The sequence below is a fragment of the Nyctibius grandis genome, chromosome 23, assembly GCF_013368605.1.
Source record: "Nyctibius grandis isolate bNycGra1 chromosome 23, bNycGra1.pri, whole genome shotgun sequence".
NCBI lineage: Eukaryota > Metazoa > Chordata > Aves > Nyctibiiformes > Nyctibiidae > Nyctibius > Nyctibius grandis.
In genome coordinates, this window is record NC_090680.1 from 3,429,060 (window position 1) to 3,448,423 (window position 19,364).

Below are 19,364 nucleotides of genomic sequence, written 5' to 3' on the forward strand. Positions count from 1 at the left end.
GTGCCTGCCCAAAGCAGGAGCCAGCATTGGCCCTGGTTGCTTTGGTCTCAGTAGCCAAAGAAAGGTGGCATTGGTTTGGTCAGATGCTGGAGGGGTGATGGTGAAAGAGCTGCAGCCAAGCTCAAGCCCTCTGTATTGCACTTTTCTTTTCCTTCTCCTGCACCGGCTCTGTAGTCTCACCATCAAGATAGTGGTTCCCCTCCCTTGGTGTCATGAGAGCTCTGCTTTCCAGTTGTAAATCCGAGCTGCTCACTCTGATTTTAAAAGGGGGAGGGAGGGACAGAAAGCCTATAGCTGCCCTTGTCCTGGAAGAGTCTGCCCATGATCCGCAGTGCTCTGGGTGAAGCTGGGGTGAGCTGCCTCAGGGTACAGCCTCACCTGCACTTCTGACCCTTTTCCTGGGTCTCTTGAACATGATGTCTCTGGTCTGGTGGCTTCACCACTCCTACAGTCGGTTCTTGGCACACTCCTGCTCTTCCCATGCGTTGCCTATGGCATCGTAAGCTACTTAGCAAGTCTGACTGGACATGGGTATTGGTGGATTTTCCCTGTGGGCAGCATAGGCCTGTGGATTATGATAGTGTTGAAGAGCCATAAACATGTAAAGTTGTTTAAATTTACCGGCAAGAACAAAGCATAACAGGACAGGGAAAAATACTTTCAAAGCCATCCTGGTCTCTGTACCCATGTTTGTCTGACCTGCAGTCCTAGAAAGGCCTTGAGCCCCAGGAGGTTTAGGAGTCAATCTGTTGTTACTATTTTTCTTCCTGTTCATAAATCCAGCTCAAGTCCTTTTGTCCCTCTGTTCACGTTTTGACAACTGAGGCTGTCTAGACTCAGTGTAGAGAGCTTTGCAGAGGATTGAGCCAGGACACCAGAGCTCCTTGCGTTGTCTTGTGACTCTGCTGCAAAATGGCTATAAGGAATAGGCTTTTGAGAGTGTTTTCCTTGTAGGTAGCTGCAGAATCAACTCAGTATGTGCACAGTAAAAGCGATCATAATCCACTTGAGGGATGGTCTTCAGAAACTCTCACAGGCAGCCCTCCTTCTAGCATTGTCGCAGCAGCTCTCCAAGTATCCCACCTACTTTTCCTCTTCTCACTGTCACTGCCTCGGTGGCTGGCTGTGTTTAAACACGTCAACCTGGGTTTTTTTTCCCTCTTCTTGTTTCCTGTGTTCCTCTAACAAGCAGCTTGCAACAGAACAAACAAGCAAGGCAGGAGCGCTCCAGGCAAAAGGGGTGTTTTGTGTTTGATTTGAATACATACATATTTTTCTTGCTTAAAACTTGTGATACTCATCAAACACATACAGGAAGGCTGTGAATAAGACCTTTCTCTTTCTTCCTCTCTGACACGCACACCCTGTCTCATGAGCACCTTCTCATTTTCACTCTCGCTGTCTGATTCTCTGCGAAGCCCAGTCTCTCTCGTATCCTCACACGCGTTCAATAGCGTCATCCTCGCTCCTGCTCTGTCGTGTACACAGAACCTCCTGCTCATCTCAGCAGACCCTCGCTCCTGCGCACTCTCACAGACGACATATGCACACGTGCACGGCCACCTACGTGCTCGCAGAGGCTTTACTACCGAGAGGAAAATTGCTCTCAAATATATGGGACTGGATATAACTATGTCGGTGATGGGGAGAGAGGGGACTGAGACAGGGCTGGGAAATTGTATAGTCTTTTCACCCTTTGGAGACATGAAGCACTACTGGGGTGGAGGGGAGAGCATGGCCCCGACTCCTCACCCGCTCTGCCGTGCACAGACAAGCACCGAGCGTCACTCATTCGCATCCCCTCACGTGCAGACTTTTATCGCTCTCCCATAAAGTTTCTCAGTCACCCTTTCTCATGCATCCTTCCCTCTCCTTTTTGCCTGTCTGTCAGGTCCTCATCACATCCCTGTCACGGCTGCTGTGATATCAGTGTTTTCTCACAGGTGTATGTGCTTCTGTCACTCCCAGCAAAGCTCTTTAGCCCCCATTCTGCCTCTGGCTCTGAGCCAAGGTAGCGCTACTGGAAGGCACGGTCAACAGTACCTCGTATTTCTGCATGCAAAACATTACAGTCCCACTAGAGCTGACTGTGTGTTTTCAGGATATCCCTCTTTAAAATAAGGTCTTAGAAACTGTTTTGTCTTTATGGGGACTGAGGTTCACTGCTGTTCAGGAAAGGGAAGAATGCTCTGGCCGTTTCTCGCATGACTCCCCAAAGGTCTTCTCCCTCTTCCTCTGAGGCAGGCTCTGTGTTTGGCCTCCTGGAGCGGGCTGCTGCATGGAGGGCGCTGATTTAAAAAATTACTTCAATTTTCTGCTGCCCCCAAGCTTGCAGTGCAGCTTGAAGCACCGAGAGCTTCATTCCCAGCTGCAAGGTGGGGACGACCGCGTGGCCTCTCCTGACAAGGGGGTAATGAAAACATATTGGCCTCCACGATGGGGGCCACGGACGTGCTTCAGAGCAAGCCGGTTTAGGCCCTTTGTCTGGGAAATGGCCACGCGCCTCCGTAGGGGCTGTGAGTGGCTCAGAGCATGCACAATTTGGAAGAAATTTCAGATTTTCCAATTACCATAGCAGTGGCTGGTAACCTTCCAACAAAGAGACGCTGGAGCACGGTGTTCCTGCGGCTCCTGCTGGGCTCAGCCGGGGCTTGTGTTTGAACTGGCACCTGACACGCTAGAAAGCGAAGAGATTATTAATAGGGAATGCAAGGAAGAGGAGAGGTGTTTAAACAGTTCCTGCTTTGCACATCTGATTCGGGAGCTACCCTTCTGTAGTTCCCCAAACCAGTGCCCAAATCCAACAGCAAACTTCTCAGAAGCATGACTTGTTAAGCTTTAGTACACCGTGAGATAAGGACCTTGCTTGCGTAAGGCCATCAAGCACTGATATTGACTCTCCAGGACGTTTTTAAGGCTATTTATATCACAATAAAGCCATTTTATTAGTGACATCAATCAAAAGGGACCGCATTTTGGCCTGGAAATGATTCTGCTCGAGTTTCTAGAAAGGAGAAGGGTGAGTAATTATGGGATGCATTATCTTCAATCTCATTTGAAATCTCCTAATTGAAACCACGTATGAGTGCAGTTTATTGCTTATAAAATAGATGGCGGGGGCATTGCTAATGTACCTGTGGCAAGTACAACCCTCCAGTTAACAGAGAGGTAAAGACTGGTTTTTCAGTAGGTCACACGGCTGTGGCAGGAGCTGTCCCTGTCCACATCTGGGCGAGCAGCTCATTCCTGGCATGTGCTTTGAACGGAAGCCTATACCCTGCGCTGAGCTGAGCTCGGGGTACTTGGCATCTGGGGTTCATCTCAGCTGGCAGCATCTGCCATTGGGCACTAGCTGATCCTGCTGGCAGCATCACGTGTCTCGACAGGGTGTATCTGCTCCCGCGGTGGGGCTGGGGTCTGTGTGAGTGTCTGAGAGCAGGTTAAGTGAGCCTTGGTGAAGGGGTGCAGTAAAGCTTCCCGGCTCAGGGCTTGCACGTAGCTGGAGTTGCTGCTGAGGCGGAGGGGGCTGTTTGCAGCTCTCCTCCAGGGTTTTGCTGGCCCCTGTGCTCCTTTTCTGCTGTCAGCTCAGCGCAAGGGAGCAGACTTGCAGGAGCAGCGGTTACTCAGGTAAGGAGAGTGTAGCTTAACATTGCCTGTGGGGGCCTCTGAGACTGAGTAATGGCAAGGCTTGAAAGCTGTTACAGATATTTGATAATTAATTGGCTGGCAAATCAGTTTATTTTAGCGACTCCCGTTAAATAAAGAAGAGAGATAAAAGGACTGCACGTTCCTGCGGTGCTGAACTACTTTCAGGGACAGAGAAAGCCCATTACGTGTCTGCTTTTATGCCAACAGGGGCTTTTAGTTCTTGTGACGGCTCTTCTGAAAGGTGGTTGAAATCTTTATCTTCCCTAAATCCCAGCAGTTTGAGTTTAAGACAGGAGAGGCTGAAGGGTGGTTTATTACCAAGGATCCATCAGGCGGAGGGGGACAGGTGATTGGAGCTGCTGCAGTAACCTCATGCTTCACCTCTGGCCAGATACTTACTGCAGAGTGGTTCCAGTTGTGGTTTATCACCATTTTATACTGCTCTAGTGGGAGCAATGCATGTAGCTCGGTTAACCTCACTCGTCTTTCCGAGTACTGGCTGATTACGCACCCATGCACAAGGTAGCGTCATGGAGAGAAGACCTGTAACAGTCTAGCATGAACAAATAATTCTGGGTGCTCTCCCTACCTTTCAGTGGCTGGCCAGGACTGACCTTCTTTTCCCAGCCTAAGAAAGGAACGGGTAAGTGTAAAGTCAGAGAAGGGTCAATGTCAGGTCCATTTGAGTTAGGGGTCTCTTATTTTCCAGCATCCTGCAGGTACCATTGTTGTTCAGTGGGCAGATCTGTTCCGTGAGGAAAAATAACATGCACCCTGGTCCTGGCTAAAGAGAGAGGGCTTGACTGGGAGCTCGGGATGAAGGTTTTGAAGGGTCTCATTGTTTTGACCTTTATATATGTCTATCGGAAGATATTTTGTGTGTGACTGTGCATCTTAGAGACCTCAGCAGCAACGCTGAAAGAGAAGAGGATCTATTTCTTGCTGCAGATTGCGCTTTGGACGTGAATTTTCATCTCAAGCCAGTGTATCTCGTCCTGAGGGTTGTACGGCAAGTGTGGATATATGAACAGTGTTCCCAGTGCAGTCATATTCGTCAGAGTCTGCAAAGAGCCTGCAACACCATCTGTTTTAGTGAGCAGATAAGGGAGTAAACTGCAGGAGTCACGAGGGCTGTACAATACATGAGAGCAGGCCAGACGATCACAGCACAGCTTCTTTTTTTGTAAGCTAAGAATAACTTTAACATCCTCTCATTTAGAGTTTAATGTCAAAATTAACTAACATTTCACTCCTGTCTCACAGATCCCAAACTGCTCTCACTGCCCTCAGTGCTGGTGCTTACTCTACTGCAGATTCAAATTCAGTGCAGACACCCGCCCCTGCCCTGCCAAGTGAAAATTTAAAAGAATTAAAACCCAAAAATAAGCCCTTCAGTCTGATGGAGGTACAGCAGGACCTCTGTTCTGCTGCCCTGGAGCACTCTAAATCGAGCATCTTCACAGGAGAGTTTAGGTCTAGATTGTCCCCCCCAAGGCTGTGAGGTCCTGTGTAAATGTCACGCTGTGCCCAGATGCCGGGAATGCACAGACACCCATCAGGTGGGCATGATGTCATCTCCCCTGCACGGCTGAGGAGAGCCTACCTCTAGCCAAATGTAAACTCAGAGCAGGCTACAAATCCTCATCTTTTAAACATTCCCTGGATCTGAAACCTCCTGCCAGCTGGAGCTGCTTTTAGCTGAGCAGACTGAAGTGCGGTATTTAATGAATTCATTTAGAGTCTGGTGCAAGGCAGCGGGGCTGATCCTCATCCAGTGTCAATCTAGGCTTCCCCATTTACTTTGGTGGCGCCTTGTTGACCCTTGATTTATGCCAGCTGAAGGCGCAGTTTGGCAACTCTCCGTACAGTACTGGACTTCTGGAAATTATTTCCAACAAGTGACCTGCCAGAAGAACAGAAATAGGAATCCAGCCTCAGACCAGCCAAGGCCCACGTGAGCAGCCTTAGACCCAGCCATGTCAGAAACTAAACTGCCGGTTAGCTGTACAGGAGGGAACTCTGTGGGGAAATGGTTTCTCTGGACTGCAGATACGCTGTACACAGGGGAGAGGTTTTGTTTTGCAGCAGGCTGTTGGGAGAAGAGGCAGGGATGTCAGTGGATCCAGGTAAGATATCCCTGGGTAAATGCTTCCAGTAGGATTAAGGAACATTGTCTTCGCTAAGAGATGAAAAAGGTTTATATTCTGTGTTCCAGCCGATTTGTGCAGCTTGCTTTGCCAATGCCAGAAGACTGCAGGTCAGAAGGCACAGAAGCAGGCAGAGCAGGCCCTGTGGTTATGCCCGCGCTGCAGTCAGTAGCTGGGCTGGAGTTCAGGCTCCACAGCACAGAGCCAAGTGACCCAAGCCGGTTGCCTTCAAAGCGTGGGGAGGAGGAGCTTGTGCTTCAGCCAGTCTTTTCTGCTCGAGCTGCATGTCCCTGGTCATACCCCAATGAGTAGTGCTAAGATAGGTGTGCCTGGAGGTGGCACCTGGGTTTGTGGAGGCTGTGTTGCAGCCATCACTGCACCCCTCTCGCTACCCTCCTGCAACCAATGCACACCAAACAGTTTTGTATGAGACAGGTCAGGTCTGTCAGGTTTTGTTTCCACCTATAAAATCATTTCACTGTGTGACTTTGCACAACCTATTTCTTTCCTTCTCCAGTGTCTCCCTGTATGTATAAAACAGGCATCGTAATACTTCTCCACAAAGTGCAAGAGCTCCAGTTCTGCAGTGCTTAGTCCCTTTGACAAAAACACAGCTTGACGTTCAGCATGCGCCGAGTTGCCTTGCAGGACCAAATCCTGCAAGGGTCTCAGAGGAAAGACAGCACAAGGTATTATTATGATTAGCAGGATGGCAAGGAGATGTAGCTGTGAGAATTATTCCTGCCGCCCTTTCTTAAGGAGTCGTACCTTCCTCCTATTCTGTTCCTGACCGTGAGGATTGAAGCCAGCTCCTGGCTTTCATGCCAACAGCAGAAACTCCATCAAATATATCTTGACATTTCTTGTTTTCCACTCTTCCCCCTCTCCTCTGCTATTTATTTATTTATAAACATGTCCTCCTCTGCAAGGCATATTGTGCGTGTGGGGACAAAGGTAAGCTCAGATCAAAGCTCTTGGGAGTTGTCCCTCCCAGCAGCTTCTCTTCTCTACCCTCCCTGCAGGTCTCTTTCAGATGCCTCCTTTTGCAAGGCCTGATGGCGGACAAAAGTGGGGCATTAGGGAGAGGCAGAATTTAGCAAAGCTGCAAATAAAGGAAAGAAAGTGGAGTTGAGAATTGCCTAGCTGTTACAGCTTTGCTGTGGTTTCCACTTAAAGGAGTTCTTCAACACACAAGATAAATACAGCATGCGAGCCTGAACTTTGTAGCACTTTGTTCTGTGATAGTAAAACACCCGTGGGACAGATTGTCAGAAGTGTGTCACTTTAGGCAGCAAGAGAAGTGGCTATATTGATAAAGGAGCTCACTGTGCCAAACGCTGTTTTGAAAATTTGGTTCTTGTGTGTTAGTTTGGGAGCTGGTAGGCCCAAAAGCAGTTTGACAAGTCTGGTCTTAGTTTCAATGCCAAGCACTTTGAAAAATCAAGCTTCACTTGTGACTTCTAAGTGCCTGACAACTTTGCTCACAGAGCATTTGGGAATACAGCCATATGCCAATGGCCTTTAGAAATCATAACGCTTTTAGTCTTTGTGTCAGTAGTTTTTAATCTGTCCATGGATGACTTCTAACAGATCCAGTTTATGAAAACAAAACCGTACCTGTGCCAGTTAACTCCAGTACAGTATATAGAGGTCTACGGTCTTGCTGAGAAATATTTAGCTGTATATGACGTGAAAATAGCTAAAAACATCACTTCATCTGAAAGAAACTTGTGAGAGTTGTCTTCTCCTTACGTATTGTTGAACTCTGCCAGCTAGGTGGTAAAAGTAATAAGACCGGGTCAGTGTAGTTTGTTCGCCCTGCAGCCACTGTGAAGCTGTTCCCTGCACAGCTTAAACATCCTCTGGTCCTCAGCCCCGCTTTGTTTTAAACATCTGAAACAATGGGGCCTTCCTTGCTTGTCTTGGGAGACTCTTCACAAGACTGGCACTTGTAGATGACAAGAAGTTTTTCCGCAACTTTGAACAGACTTATTTCTCTTCTTGTTCTGACCTGTTACTCCTTTCTAGACCCCTACACATCTTGCTAAATAATTCCTCTCTTCCCTCAGTGCTTTCAGCTTTCAAAGAGGTATAGCTTGTCAACATGTCCCTTTTAAGTCCTCTCTTAGTCAAGTTATACATATTTAATGTTTTTAAGCTTCCCTGAGATGCTGATCCCTTTCCAACCATTGATGGATTTTGTTGTGCTTGCCTCTGAATTCCCTTCAATTTCCCCGTATCACTCTGGTAACAAGGTGCCTTGGATTGACTGCACCAGTCCAGGTGCGCTCAGTGTTTGGTGGCAGGTGTTTTGCGGTGGAATTAAAAAGAGAAGCAGCGGAATCTCTCAAAGGGAATCTGCTTCCTGGTCTCCTCTCTGAGAGCATTATTTCACGATGGTATTTTGGGACTAGCTTTAGATATGGAAATGAGGACGTGTGTCTTGCTCAGAAGCTGTTCTCTGCTTTCAAGTGGGAGAGAGATGGAAAAGGGGAAGAAGGGTTAAGCTCCTCAAAGGCTTTGTCTACATTAGGCTTTTTTCTTCATATTTCTCACTGTTGCTTGCATGGGTGCAGCTCAGTCCATAGTGGCACTGCTGGCAGCTCTGGCACAGGCAGGGGAGCTAACATGTTCCGCTACACATCGTCTCCACAATCTGTACAAGCCCTGACTCCACCAGCGGTGCTGCAGCAGTGGGAGCTGGGGAAGGAAAAGGTCAGCTGTAAATAATAACTAGAGTGTTTGCACATCAAGGAGGTGTCCTGCCTTGAAATGCAGCAGCTGGGAACGAGCAGGCAGGATGGGCCCACTTTCTCATTTCTCCCAAAATGCCACCCTTCACAGTTAGCTGCTGGTGGCCCGAGGGGAGCGCTTGGAAGGAGGGATGATAACTTGGTTGAGCCACCTCTGAGACTCTCATGACCTCAGAAAAGAAGGGAAAGTTAAGCCTTGCTTTCCCTAATACTGCACCCGTTCCCACTCTGACCTGCTTCTCCAAAGAGTGTCAAGACTGATTTCTCCCTGGTGCTGATCCTTCTCTCCCACCCCCCCAGGACAAGGGCTGATGCTTCATATGCGATATTCTCTTTTCCCTTTTAGAGAAGGAGCAGTATGAGATGAAATGGACATTAGGATCCACAAAATAGAAAGTGCATTCCTGTGTCTCAGGTAGCATGCTCCTCAGGTAACGGAAGGAAGTATTTCAGATAGTAGAAAACACAGGGAACACCCCCCAGTTGCACATAACACTTAAATGTGATATTCTTTCACAGCCTTGTACCAATTAGTGGTTAACCAATGAAATTCTCAGTCAGAAAGTATCACCAAGATGAGGATGTTAATGAGTTTAAAGAAGGAAAAAGGGGGCAGGGGGTTGAGAAATGCCTGGGGATAAGAAAGGCAGAGTACAGACTTACAAGGTGGAATGCAAGCTGTCATTCAGAGAGGAGGCCAACTTACATTTGCTTGGGGCTACATTAATAGGCTTTTATGGCTGGGAAGGATCATGAAATTATGTAGATGGTGATTTACATTGTCCTTTTAGGAGATGTTCCACCTTTCTCTGAAACGTCTGTCGCTGATCATGGGAGAGTGGTCACTGGACCCTGTGGCCCAGTGCTCAGACCTTGTGATACTCGTTTGCCACTGCTGCCATTCACATTCCCTTCCCCAAATGTTCAGGTGCAAACATCTGGGCACTTAGTTCCTCCTGCCTCCATGGAGAGGTGCTGCCACTGCAGGTCTATTGGTCACTGCCAATACCTCTATCACTACCCCAGCAGGCATTGAGGCTGGTGGCCAATGTCAGTTCCTGACAAGCCTTTGCCCCTAATCTGATTGTCTGTTTGGCTGTATTTTCCCACATCAGAAACCTTCCCAAAGGTGGTACATGGCTTCGGGCCACCTGGCAGTCAGCTCTTCCTGACCCGTTGAAGGCTGCTGCCGGTCCTGTGGGCATGCCCCTCGTTAGCAACAGCCCCGAGAGCACATGCTGATGCTATCACGTTGCTGCGTGGGATGGCACGTACGGCGCCTTGCTTTTTGGAGTTGGGCCATGGCACCACGGCATCAATCACAGGGACTGTTTTGCAGGCTTAGCCGTGCTTCTGCATGTGTGACTGTGAAGAGGAGTCAGGGAACCTCCCTCTCACCTCTCCGCTGTACAAAATACATGGTGTGATGCCCCAGAGCTCCAGTTTTAATTATTTTGATCTTAAGTTTTGTAGTCCCCTTCCCTGAGCAAACCCCTGGAATCCACAAGCTGGAAAGTGCTCTTTGCAATGCCACGTCTCTCTTCCCCTGCGAGGAGTTGATTGGCAAGTCTCCCCCTTTCTCTGTGGCCGCCTCTGGTGATACCTCCTGCATTTTTAGGCTGTGACTGTGGCGGGAGGAAGGGACCCAAACGCAGACAAAATGCTTTGAAGCTCCCTCTAGCATTACTCTCCCATTGCCTCTTGTGTTTGCACCGTCCCTCTTCTGCCCCCGCTCTCTCCTGAGCTGCCCTCACTCTGTTTCTCACTCCGTTTCCCCTCTTTCAGAGCTGCCCTTTGCATCACTAATCTGTGGCATTATCTCATTCTCCAGTAGCTGTGCTGCCTGCCTTGATGTTTCTCGCCAGCTTTTGCCTCTCCCCCCCTTTCTCTCCCCCTCTTGCCGCCCCATGATGTAGCGCTGCCTTTCTCCATCTGCCCGATTGTCTCTCCGCTTTTTATCTGGGTGCTGGAGCTCCAGGTGCTGTCATTCTCCGCGACAGCACAGAACGTTTCGGATTGCCTCTGCGGCTGGATAATTACCAGATACAGAGTCACATGGACTTCCCAGCCAAACCCTCCCTCCCCTCCTGTCAGTGAGGAGATCACAGCTCTGAAACACACTTTTTTTTTCTTTTCTTTTTTTTTTTTTTTAGAAGAAATCCAAGGGAAAAGTTTGGAAGTAGCTTTTCTGGAGTTACCTAGTGGTGACCACATGACAGTTACCTACAAGGCACTGGGGGTTCAGGTAGAAGAAATAGGTGATTTCCAGTACTGAAGTTTGTGGAGGAAAATAGTGGGGATGATAGTCTGTAGGGGTGCCTTATTAGTGCTCCTATACTCTTTCTTGGTGTATCCCTCAACCAGAAAAAAGTCCTAATGGTGCAGAGACTCGTCGGTAGCTCTTTGGTTTCTGGTCCTTTTACAAATTTGGCATAAAAGCCAATATCCAGTTCACAGAAGTGACTAATTACTGCTGTCTTTCAGTGAACTTCAGTTCCTAAGTGACCGCAGGTGCTTTTTAAATGTCGACCCGTGTCTTAGGGATGGCAAAAGCACAGAGTCCTTAGTGTAAGTGCAGTGCAACCAGAAGGCGAATCATGTGGCAATGTTCCCCATTGCCATTCTGCATCATCTCTGCTCTTCCCTGGTTTCCCCTTTTGGCAGTGCAGGAGCCCCGTGATGCTGTGGGAAGCTGAGGAGAGGAGAGCGAGGCGTACGCTCCTGGTTGGACATTTCACTAAGGCTGGGTGATCCATAGCTGATGAGCATCACCTAATCATGCTGGACCAAGATCAGAGCCAAGTTTCTGGCTGGACCAAAAAGGGACACTGACGAGTCCTCAGCTAACCCAAAAGGGAAAGAGGGAGCTCAGGGGCTGTCTCCTCAGCAGTCTCTCTCATCCTCCCGACTGATCTCGGTGCAAGACCCTGATGCAAGCTGGCAGAGCACTTGGCATTTCTGCAAGCATCAGCCAGAGAGCCGTTCAGCCCCTCTGCACACACGTGAAGAGCAAGTCTCCTCGGGCAGGAGCCCTGTAACTGGAGACAGTCACTCCAGATACGTGCCACGGAGTGGGCAAAGAGCGTTCAGGGGTTTCCTGGCTACACTGTAAAGAAGAGGAGGGTTTTTCCTAGGTCTGATGGGATGTAGGAAAACCTGGCACCGTGGCGGTAGGCCTTGGTCTGAGGCTTTTTCTGCATTTTGAAGTTTTAAACTGTGCTGGGATGTGGCTGGGATGGAGTTAACTTTGTTCACAGCAGCTTGTATTGATGTTGTTAAGAAGGTACCTCTGCTGGAACGGGTGTGGACTGGAGTTGTTTATGCAGGTATACTGATCCCCAGAAGATGGGAAGAGCAATAAATCATGCCAGTGTAAGTTCTCTTATTCTGATATAGTTACATCCACCCCGGGAGAGTACCGGCATAACAATTACTATAATTTTGGACTTGATTTCTGTTTTTTTTCTCTGCAGACAGGAACCTATACTCTTAAATAGTCATTTTAACAAAAAGAAAACCTGTGTGAGACCAGCTGTGTGTCTGCTAGTGAGAGCCCACGCAGCTAGCTGTCTTCTTAGGCTCGTGTATTTTTGGTGAATTCCCTTGGGTTTCATTTTCCACACGTATCACATGGACTGAGAGACGAGGATGCTCACAGCACAGAGCAGTTCTGCACTGATAGGCATATTCACTGCTTGCAATTCTTTTTGCTTTCATTAAAAACAGTTGATGGGAGAGAGAGTGAGATAGGAACATTTCTGTACAAGGCTCTGTGGGATGGCGTTGGCATGAGAGGGAATGGCTATAAACCAGCCGTGAATAAATCTAGACTTAGAATTAGGAAAAAAGTTTCTAATCAGTAGAGCAGAAAGACCTTGAACGGGTTGCCATACGAAGCAGGGGGAGGGTACCCCCTGCCAAACACACTAGGCTTAAGTAGAAGTGAAGTAGATGAGGTACAGCCGGCCGTGCCGGCGGAGGCTGGGGCTCCCTGAGCCGGGAAGCCTGTTCTAGCCTCGCTCTCCCAAAGTGGCAATTTACTAAAGAGGATAAGCAGAAGTGCAGGCATCCTACCAGCCTGCACCGCTCCAACAGGGAAGATGACCTGAAATTGTCACCCGAGTGCTGAGATGCCCAGGGAGCTGCAGACAGGTGTGATGCCAAGGTCACAGCATAATATGGCTGAAAGAAAGCGTGGGCTGAACAGATGCAGCAGTTTCCCCCTCCTGCCAGTTTTTCAGCACAGGACTGGCTTTAAGCGGTAGTTTTCTAAATCCCTCCGAGGGCCTGTGTTATCACGCTGGCAGTGGTGGCTCAGGAGCTATTTCTGCCACATTTTGTGAATCCATCCTGCTTCGGCACAGCATTCGCTCTCGCACAGTGACCCTGCTGTGGGTCATGGCGCATCAGGAGAAGGGCAGCAGCTGGACCAGGCTGTGAAAGAGGAGCAGTGGCAGCAGGGAGAAGGAGAAGTTTGAGCAACATCTCATGCCCATGTGTATTCAAATTTGGTAAAATGAGGCTTTTGGTGCTTGGCTGAAAGGCGGTTTCAGAGGCTCAGTTGATGCAGTCTCCCACTGCCATCCACTTAGGAGGCCCTTACCTTCGCAGAGATGCAGACGTGTTCGTCTGTAGCTGTCTTCTGTAGCATCTCCTGCTGAGGAGAGCCCGATCCGGAGCAGTGGGAACCACCCAGGGCCAACAGCTCCGACATTACTCCTCTGGACTATGTGCTCCTATGTGCTCTGCCAGCGTACTCCTCTGGTGGGGACCATGCCTGAGAGGGTCAGGGCTGGCATGCCCATGGTCTGCCCTTAGACCTTGCTGGGGCATAGCGGAGGGGCTGGGCCCTTACTGTCCCCGCTGTTGACCATTGCTGTGTTTGAGCCCTTGCTTGCCATGCAGGGAAGGGCTGGAGAGCACGAGAACACGAGATGAAACAGCGCAAGCGTGCGTTGCTCTTGAGCTTTCCCCGCAAGGCTGCAAGCAGCATCATGGTTAAGCACCGCATTAGCTTTCCAGGATCATACTTTGCAACACAACAGAGAATTTGTCTTGCATGTTCAGAGCTGGCAGCCGGGAGATGACGTTGCTTTGTGCCGAACAAGCCGTGTTTGATCCCTCTCTATCTTCCCTCTTGCCGTTTTGCTGCCGGGGGTAGAGGGCAGCGGGAGAAGTTGTTAGCTGGATCCTGCGAGTGTGTGTGAAGGGAGAAGATTAGAGCAGGCTCATCACAGAGCCGAGGGGAAGGCAGGAGATCTGCTCCAGGGCGGGTTGTGGCATCCTCTGGGAAAAGGGGGTCCTGAGCCTCCATGAGTGCAATGGGGCGGGTTTCGGGTGCTTAACTGCATGTGCAGCAGGCCTGCAGTTTCGGCCTGCTGTACAGAGATTGTCTTACAAAAGAGATGATCAAAGGGTTAATGGAGAAAAGATGATTAGAGAGGAGTGTGGGAATTGTGACACAGAGCTGCCTCCACAACGTGCTTTGGAGAAAGACGGCAGAAAATGCAGTCCGAAACCGCGCTATTTATTTATTTTTTCCCCCAAATGAGGTAAGAGCTGTGGCCTCCTGGCGAAGCAGCACGCTGTATTTCATTAATCCTAGCAGCTCACCTCTTCTCACTAGCGAGGCTCTGGCAGAGAATTGTGGGATTGGGTCTGCTGTAAAAAAATATTATTTATTTGGAATTACAGCAACAATAAAAAACCCCAAACAATTATCCTGGGTTCAAGGCGACCCAATACATCATTGATAATGCTGTAAAATCCCCGCCATGTTAAAGTAATCATTTAAACAGCAGCTTCACCAGGGCCTACAGGGCTTCCTTCCTGCCTCTTCATCACTGTAGCCTCTAAATATCATCTGCTCCTTCCAAACACCATTGAACTTACCCCAAAAAGACCCCCCTGAAGGCAATAAGATACCCCCACTCCATCTCCGTAGCCCAGGGCCGTAGCTGCTGTGCTGCTTTCCCTGAGGCAGAATGGGAAGTGCTCTGGTGAGCCCACAGCTCTCATGCACCCTCCTCCTCCTCCTCCTCCTCACCCCTTGCATCCCCTGCACCGGTGGTGGTGCATCCAACCTGGAGAGACCGTGCTAGGGCTTTCCGACCAAATGCCGCCTCTGAGCAGCGTGCCTGTCTGTCTGACGGAGGGAAGGGAGCGCGGAAATCTTAGGGCAGAGAGCTGCTGGAGCGACAGGCACAACATCGTCTGCGATGAGTGTTACAGCAACGTGCTGGGAAATCAACAGACTGCAGCGGTGCCTCGGTGGGAGGAGGAGCAGGAGTCGCTGGGGTGAGGAGACAAGCACCAAGACGTGAGCGAGGCAGAGCAGGCGGTGAGACCTCCAGCCTTGGTGTTCGCCAGGCGAGGACGTGCAGATGCCTGAGCCTCCCTCTCCTTTTCGTCGCTCGCTTTCCCACCTATCAATAGGAATAAGCCCAAATGGCTTTCAAGAAGGGGAAAAAAAAAAAAAAAGACATCTCCCTGACCCAGATGGAGTTTACCTCGGAGCCTACGCAGCCAGGTTTGCAGGAGCGCTGCTTTGGCCCGTGCCGCGCGTTAGGCTGGCAGGCGTGGGAGGAGAGAGGGTGAGCAGCAGGCCCCACTCCTGGCTCCTGCCCTCCGTCTGCCTGCGTCCTGCCGAGCGTCCCCTCATAGCCTAAAATCCAGGGACCAGAGACAGTGGTGGACAGCCCTCCTCTCTCATCCGAGGCAGTGGTTCCTGTTGAAGGTCCCAGAGCATTATCCTGCGGCGAAAGCGTCACCCCCCCACCTCCCTCCTGCAGCACGGCTCAGCCCCGTCTGCCTTTGCACGTGGGGAACCGAGGCGGAGGGAAGCTCGCGAGGATGGTTCAGGTTCCTTTATCCACGTCCAGCTTCCAACCATCCTTCCCTGGCTGGTTGTTATGTGGTTGTTAGCCACTGTGTGGGAAGTAGAAACACATCTGTAGCAGCTAAAAATGGTGCCGTTGCTAAAAAACCTCAGGTGCCAAACTTTGCTGTGTTTGTTTGTGAGAGGGCAGGGAGGGCTAAAGGGGCATGGCAGCAAGATTTTTTGTCCTTCTGCATCTGTGGTTTGGAGTGGTGGTAAGATCAATAGTTCCTGAGTCCCTGCAGTGATCGTGCAAGGCATGACCATCACCACTAGCCGGTCCTCTCATTAGCCATATCAGCAGAAGTCAAGAAATTAAACCTGAAACCATAAGGAAAAGCAAAATGGATGGATCGCAAATCGTTTGTTACTGTTCTCTGACGCTGGTGGTAATGCTTTCAATAAGCCTAATGAAAAGCGTTTGACTGTCTCTGTGAACTCGATTATTGATTATTAGTGAACGATAAGAGTCATTTGATATCTTGCTGATGCCATGCTCCTATTGCATTGCAGTTAAAATGTCAGTTAACGTGCCATTTAATATGCTATTAGTATTGAATTAGCACTTATTACACTGTGAAAATCATCACCATAAATCCTTATTAGAGCGTGATCCATACAGCTGGGTGGCATCTCTGGCAGACTAAGAGGGTGCGTGTGTGCAGACGGACATACTGAGATGCATCATCCACGTGGATGCATGTTTGGAACGCGCCAGGACTTGGAATTTCCACATTTGTACATTGATTTTCCCTGACAGTTTGAGAGGAACAGGTACGCTGAACAGAGCAGCTCAAATCCATTTCACTTACTCTTCCCGTTTTCCTCCTTTCCCTCTGCTTCTCTCTCCTCCTTGCTTTATTTCGGTAGCACCTGCTCACTTATTTCAGAGGCACTTGCCAGGTTGTCTGACCGTAGCTATTGACCACCATCCTAGGGCTGGCCTCGGAGGGGGTAGAACAGGTTATCACATACGTGAAAACGATTCTCAGTGTTGTTATGACTCTACGCAGAAACGTGCGTGCAAGAAGGCTGGTGACCCTAAGGCAGCCAGCTCTGGAGATGGTCTGGGTGTCCCTCCAGGGCCACTGCTCCCAGCCCTGGGGCACAGTGGCCTCCCCGGGTCCTTGCTTCCAGCTCCCATCGCCAGTGATTACAGCCCGGGGTGGCCAACTGAACTGCAGCACCACAATGTCGCAGTGGTGCTGGTTTCTACATGTAAGTGGTTGCTCACGGCTTCCCCTGCCACTTTCTTTTTTACAAAGAGCAGCTTTTTAAAAACAACACAGATCACAGCTGAGAGCTCACCTCAGGGCAAGCGCCTGCCTGGCCAGGAGGGTGGGCTCTGGCCTGAGGGGCAAACCATCGCTCCTCTCCCTTGGCTGGACGGCGTGGTGCTGGCCAGGGTCTGTTGGGCTGCTCACTGAAGGAAACGTTTGTCAGATCAGCCAGAGCTGCTTCCAGCTTGGCCAGCAGCGTGGCATGCCTCCCACCGACACCCACGCAGCCTGGCTTTCCTTCTGCCCACAAGTAACCCCAGAACAACTCGGAGAGCATCTATGGGCATGCCAGAAGGGAGGGGGTGAGAGGTGCCAGCCGTAATGGTGGGGTCACGTCGCAAGGGACAGCAGCTGCAGTGCAGCATGAATGATGTGCATTCAAACAGAGGAACTTGGAAAATGTCTGACCCGTGCTAAGAGGCTGTATGAAAGCCTACTGTCAAATATTTGTCTTATCTTGAAGCAATAATCTTTATCCTCTCTATCTTCTCATTCAAATACAACACATGCGTGAATAGTGGTGGGGAGAGGTGCTGGATTATTTGGATGCCGGGAGGCTGTGGGCAGAACTCTGGGAGGTGAAGGAGCAACAGCCCTGGAGGTTGAGCTTCCCTGTTTATCTGCAGAGCAAACATGGTGTGAGCTGCTGCAGGGCAAACCCTCTCAGTCTGTCTGAGCCCGGCCCTGGTGGGTACAGCTGCCAGGGTGAAAGAGCAGTTACGTCCCCATGTCTTCTTCAGCCCTGGACCTCTCAAATGAGACACAGCTGAGAGCGAGCAGGACATGCCTCCTTGTTGGCATCTCCTCATCTCTTCCGTGCAAGCCACCTTCTGGAGGTGGGAGGTGGTACAGAGCAGGTGCCTTGGCCAAAAATGCGTTTGTCTTTGCAGCACCTTCTCCGCGCTCTGTCAAGGAGCAAAATACTTGTCACGCAGTTGCAACAGGGTTGTCTGTCCTCTGCCTTGCAGTGTCCGGCAGTCAAGGCTATGGCAATTGCTGGTCCTGATGCTGCTCCTCTGCCTGCTGCCCCTCGCTGTCATCCCTCCTCTCCTGTCTCACCTGGGATGTTCGCAGGACATGCTGCGTGTGTCACAGGAATGGCAGTGACACCCTCGCAGCCCCTCTTTTTCAGCCTGAAGTCTGCGCTTGCCTGCATAAGCGGGCAGATGGGCATTGGCAGAGGGGTGTGTGTGTGTTAGGAGGGTGGTGTTTGAGGAGTGAATCCCTCTTTTCACAAAGGGATTTCTCGTCAGAGGGATGGAGAGGGGAGATACACTATAGCTCCCTCCCCTCATACTGCTGAAACTGAGGGTTGGAGCAGCTGTGTCCTGAGCTGGCAAAGCTGGAGCCCTGGACCTTTGCCCTCCAGGCTGGCAGGGGGCTGGGAATGTAACTCTCTTGTATACTGAACTTTTGAAGGTGAGGGAGAAGCATGAGAAGATCTCCTCCTGACCTTTCCCATTGGCAGGGTTAGGAGGGATTTGGTGACTAGGATCTCTTGTGGCCTTCCAAAGTCATTTTTTGGTGCAGGTCTAGGCCACAGACAAAAGGAAGAGAGAACAGAAGGCATGGCCACCCCAAATCCCATGGATTCATGAATCAAAGATTCCTGAAGCCCTTTAAAAAATCACTGTGACATGTATGGCCATGGGGCAGCAATGGTGAGGAAGTGCTGTGGTTCCCTGGCAAGGCAGGAGTGTGCTATGGAGTTTCTCAGCAAAGTAATAAAGGGAAGGGACAAAATGGAGATGATGGAGAGGTTTGTTAATCTCCCCCTCACCTTTCTCATCCTCTGCAGGTGTTATGTAGAAGACAGAAGCTCCAAGGTGGCCTGGTTAAACCGTTCTGGCATCATTTTTGCTGGAGAGGACAAGTGGTCCCTGGACCCTCGAGTAGAGCTGGAGAAGAGAAACCCCCTGGAATACAGCCTGCGGATCCAGAAAGTGGATGTCTATGATGAGGGGTCCTATACGTGTTCGGTGCAGACACAGCATCACCCCAAGACTTCCCAGGTTTACTTGATCGTGCAAGGTAAGCGACATGCCTGAGAAGAGAGCAAAGAGCAAAAGACGCAGGGGTGGCAGGATCTGTATCTCTCTTAGAGAAACCCCAGAGTCAGTAGCCTGTGTATCCCTTACGTTTACAACAGGAGCCAGCAGGACTGTCCCCTTCCACTGCGGCATGACATGGCTTTACTCTGCTGTCAGTTTGTCCTTTCAAAGCAGTGACAGAGCAGGGGACGCCAATGATGCCAAGACATATTCTAGTACAATGCAAACCTGGCTCCTGGCTCCGGTTGTTCTGGCGCTGAGGGGAAAACATTTGTTTATAATGACACTTGTCAGAACATCGTGTTTGCCTCATCTCTTCCCAGATAGCCCTCTGGTTTCTTCGCCTCCTCCTTCCTCAGATTTCCTTTCTTTTTTTTCTTGTGTCAACAAGCTACTGTGCTGTGTTTTTTGGCCTTCCATTGTCAACACTTCGCAAGGCTGGGGAGTTAATTTTCCTGGGTGTTTTTCTGTGCTGGGTCATTGGTTTGCAGGGTGCCCTGTCGCTAGGCATGTGTGAAACCTGGTACCTGAGGTAGCTGCCACGTACCTTATGTTGCCCTCTCCTTTTTTAGCTGCCCTCCTCCTGTGTGTGTTATAGGGAGCTGGAA

The 19,364-nt window shown here is 50.0% G+C and overlaps 1 protein-coding gene across 2 annotated transcripts in view; it reads left to right on the plus strand.

Moving 5' to 3' along the window:
• LSAMP (limbic system associated membrane protein) overlaps positions 1 to 19,364 on the plus strand; it is a 319,416-nt gene that overhangs the window by 129,259 nt on the left and 170,793 nt on the right. For both annotated transcript variants that reach the window (XM_068417344.1, XM_068417345.1), the window contains exon 2: positions 18,504 to 18,736. In XM_068417344.1, coding sequence (XP_068273445.1) covers positions 18,504 to 18,736 — 233 coding nt within the window. The remainder of the gene's footprint in view (positions 1 to 18,503; positions 18,737 to 19,364) is intronic.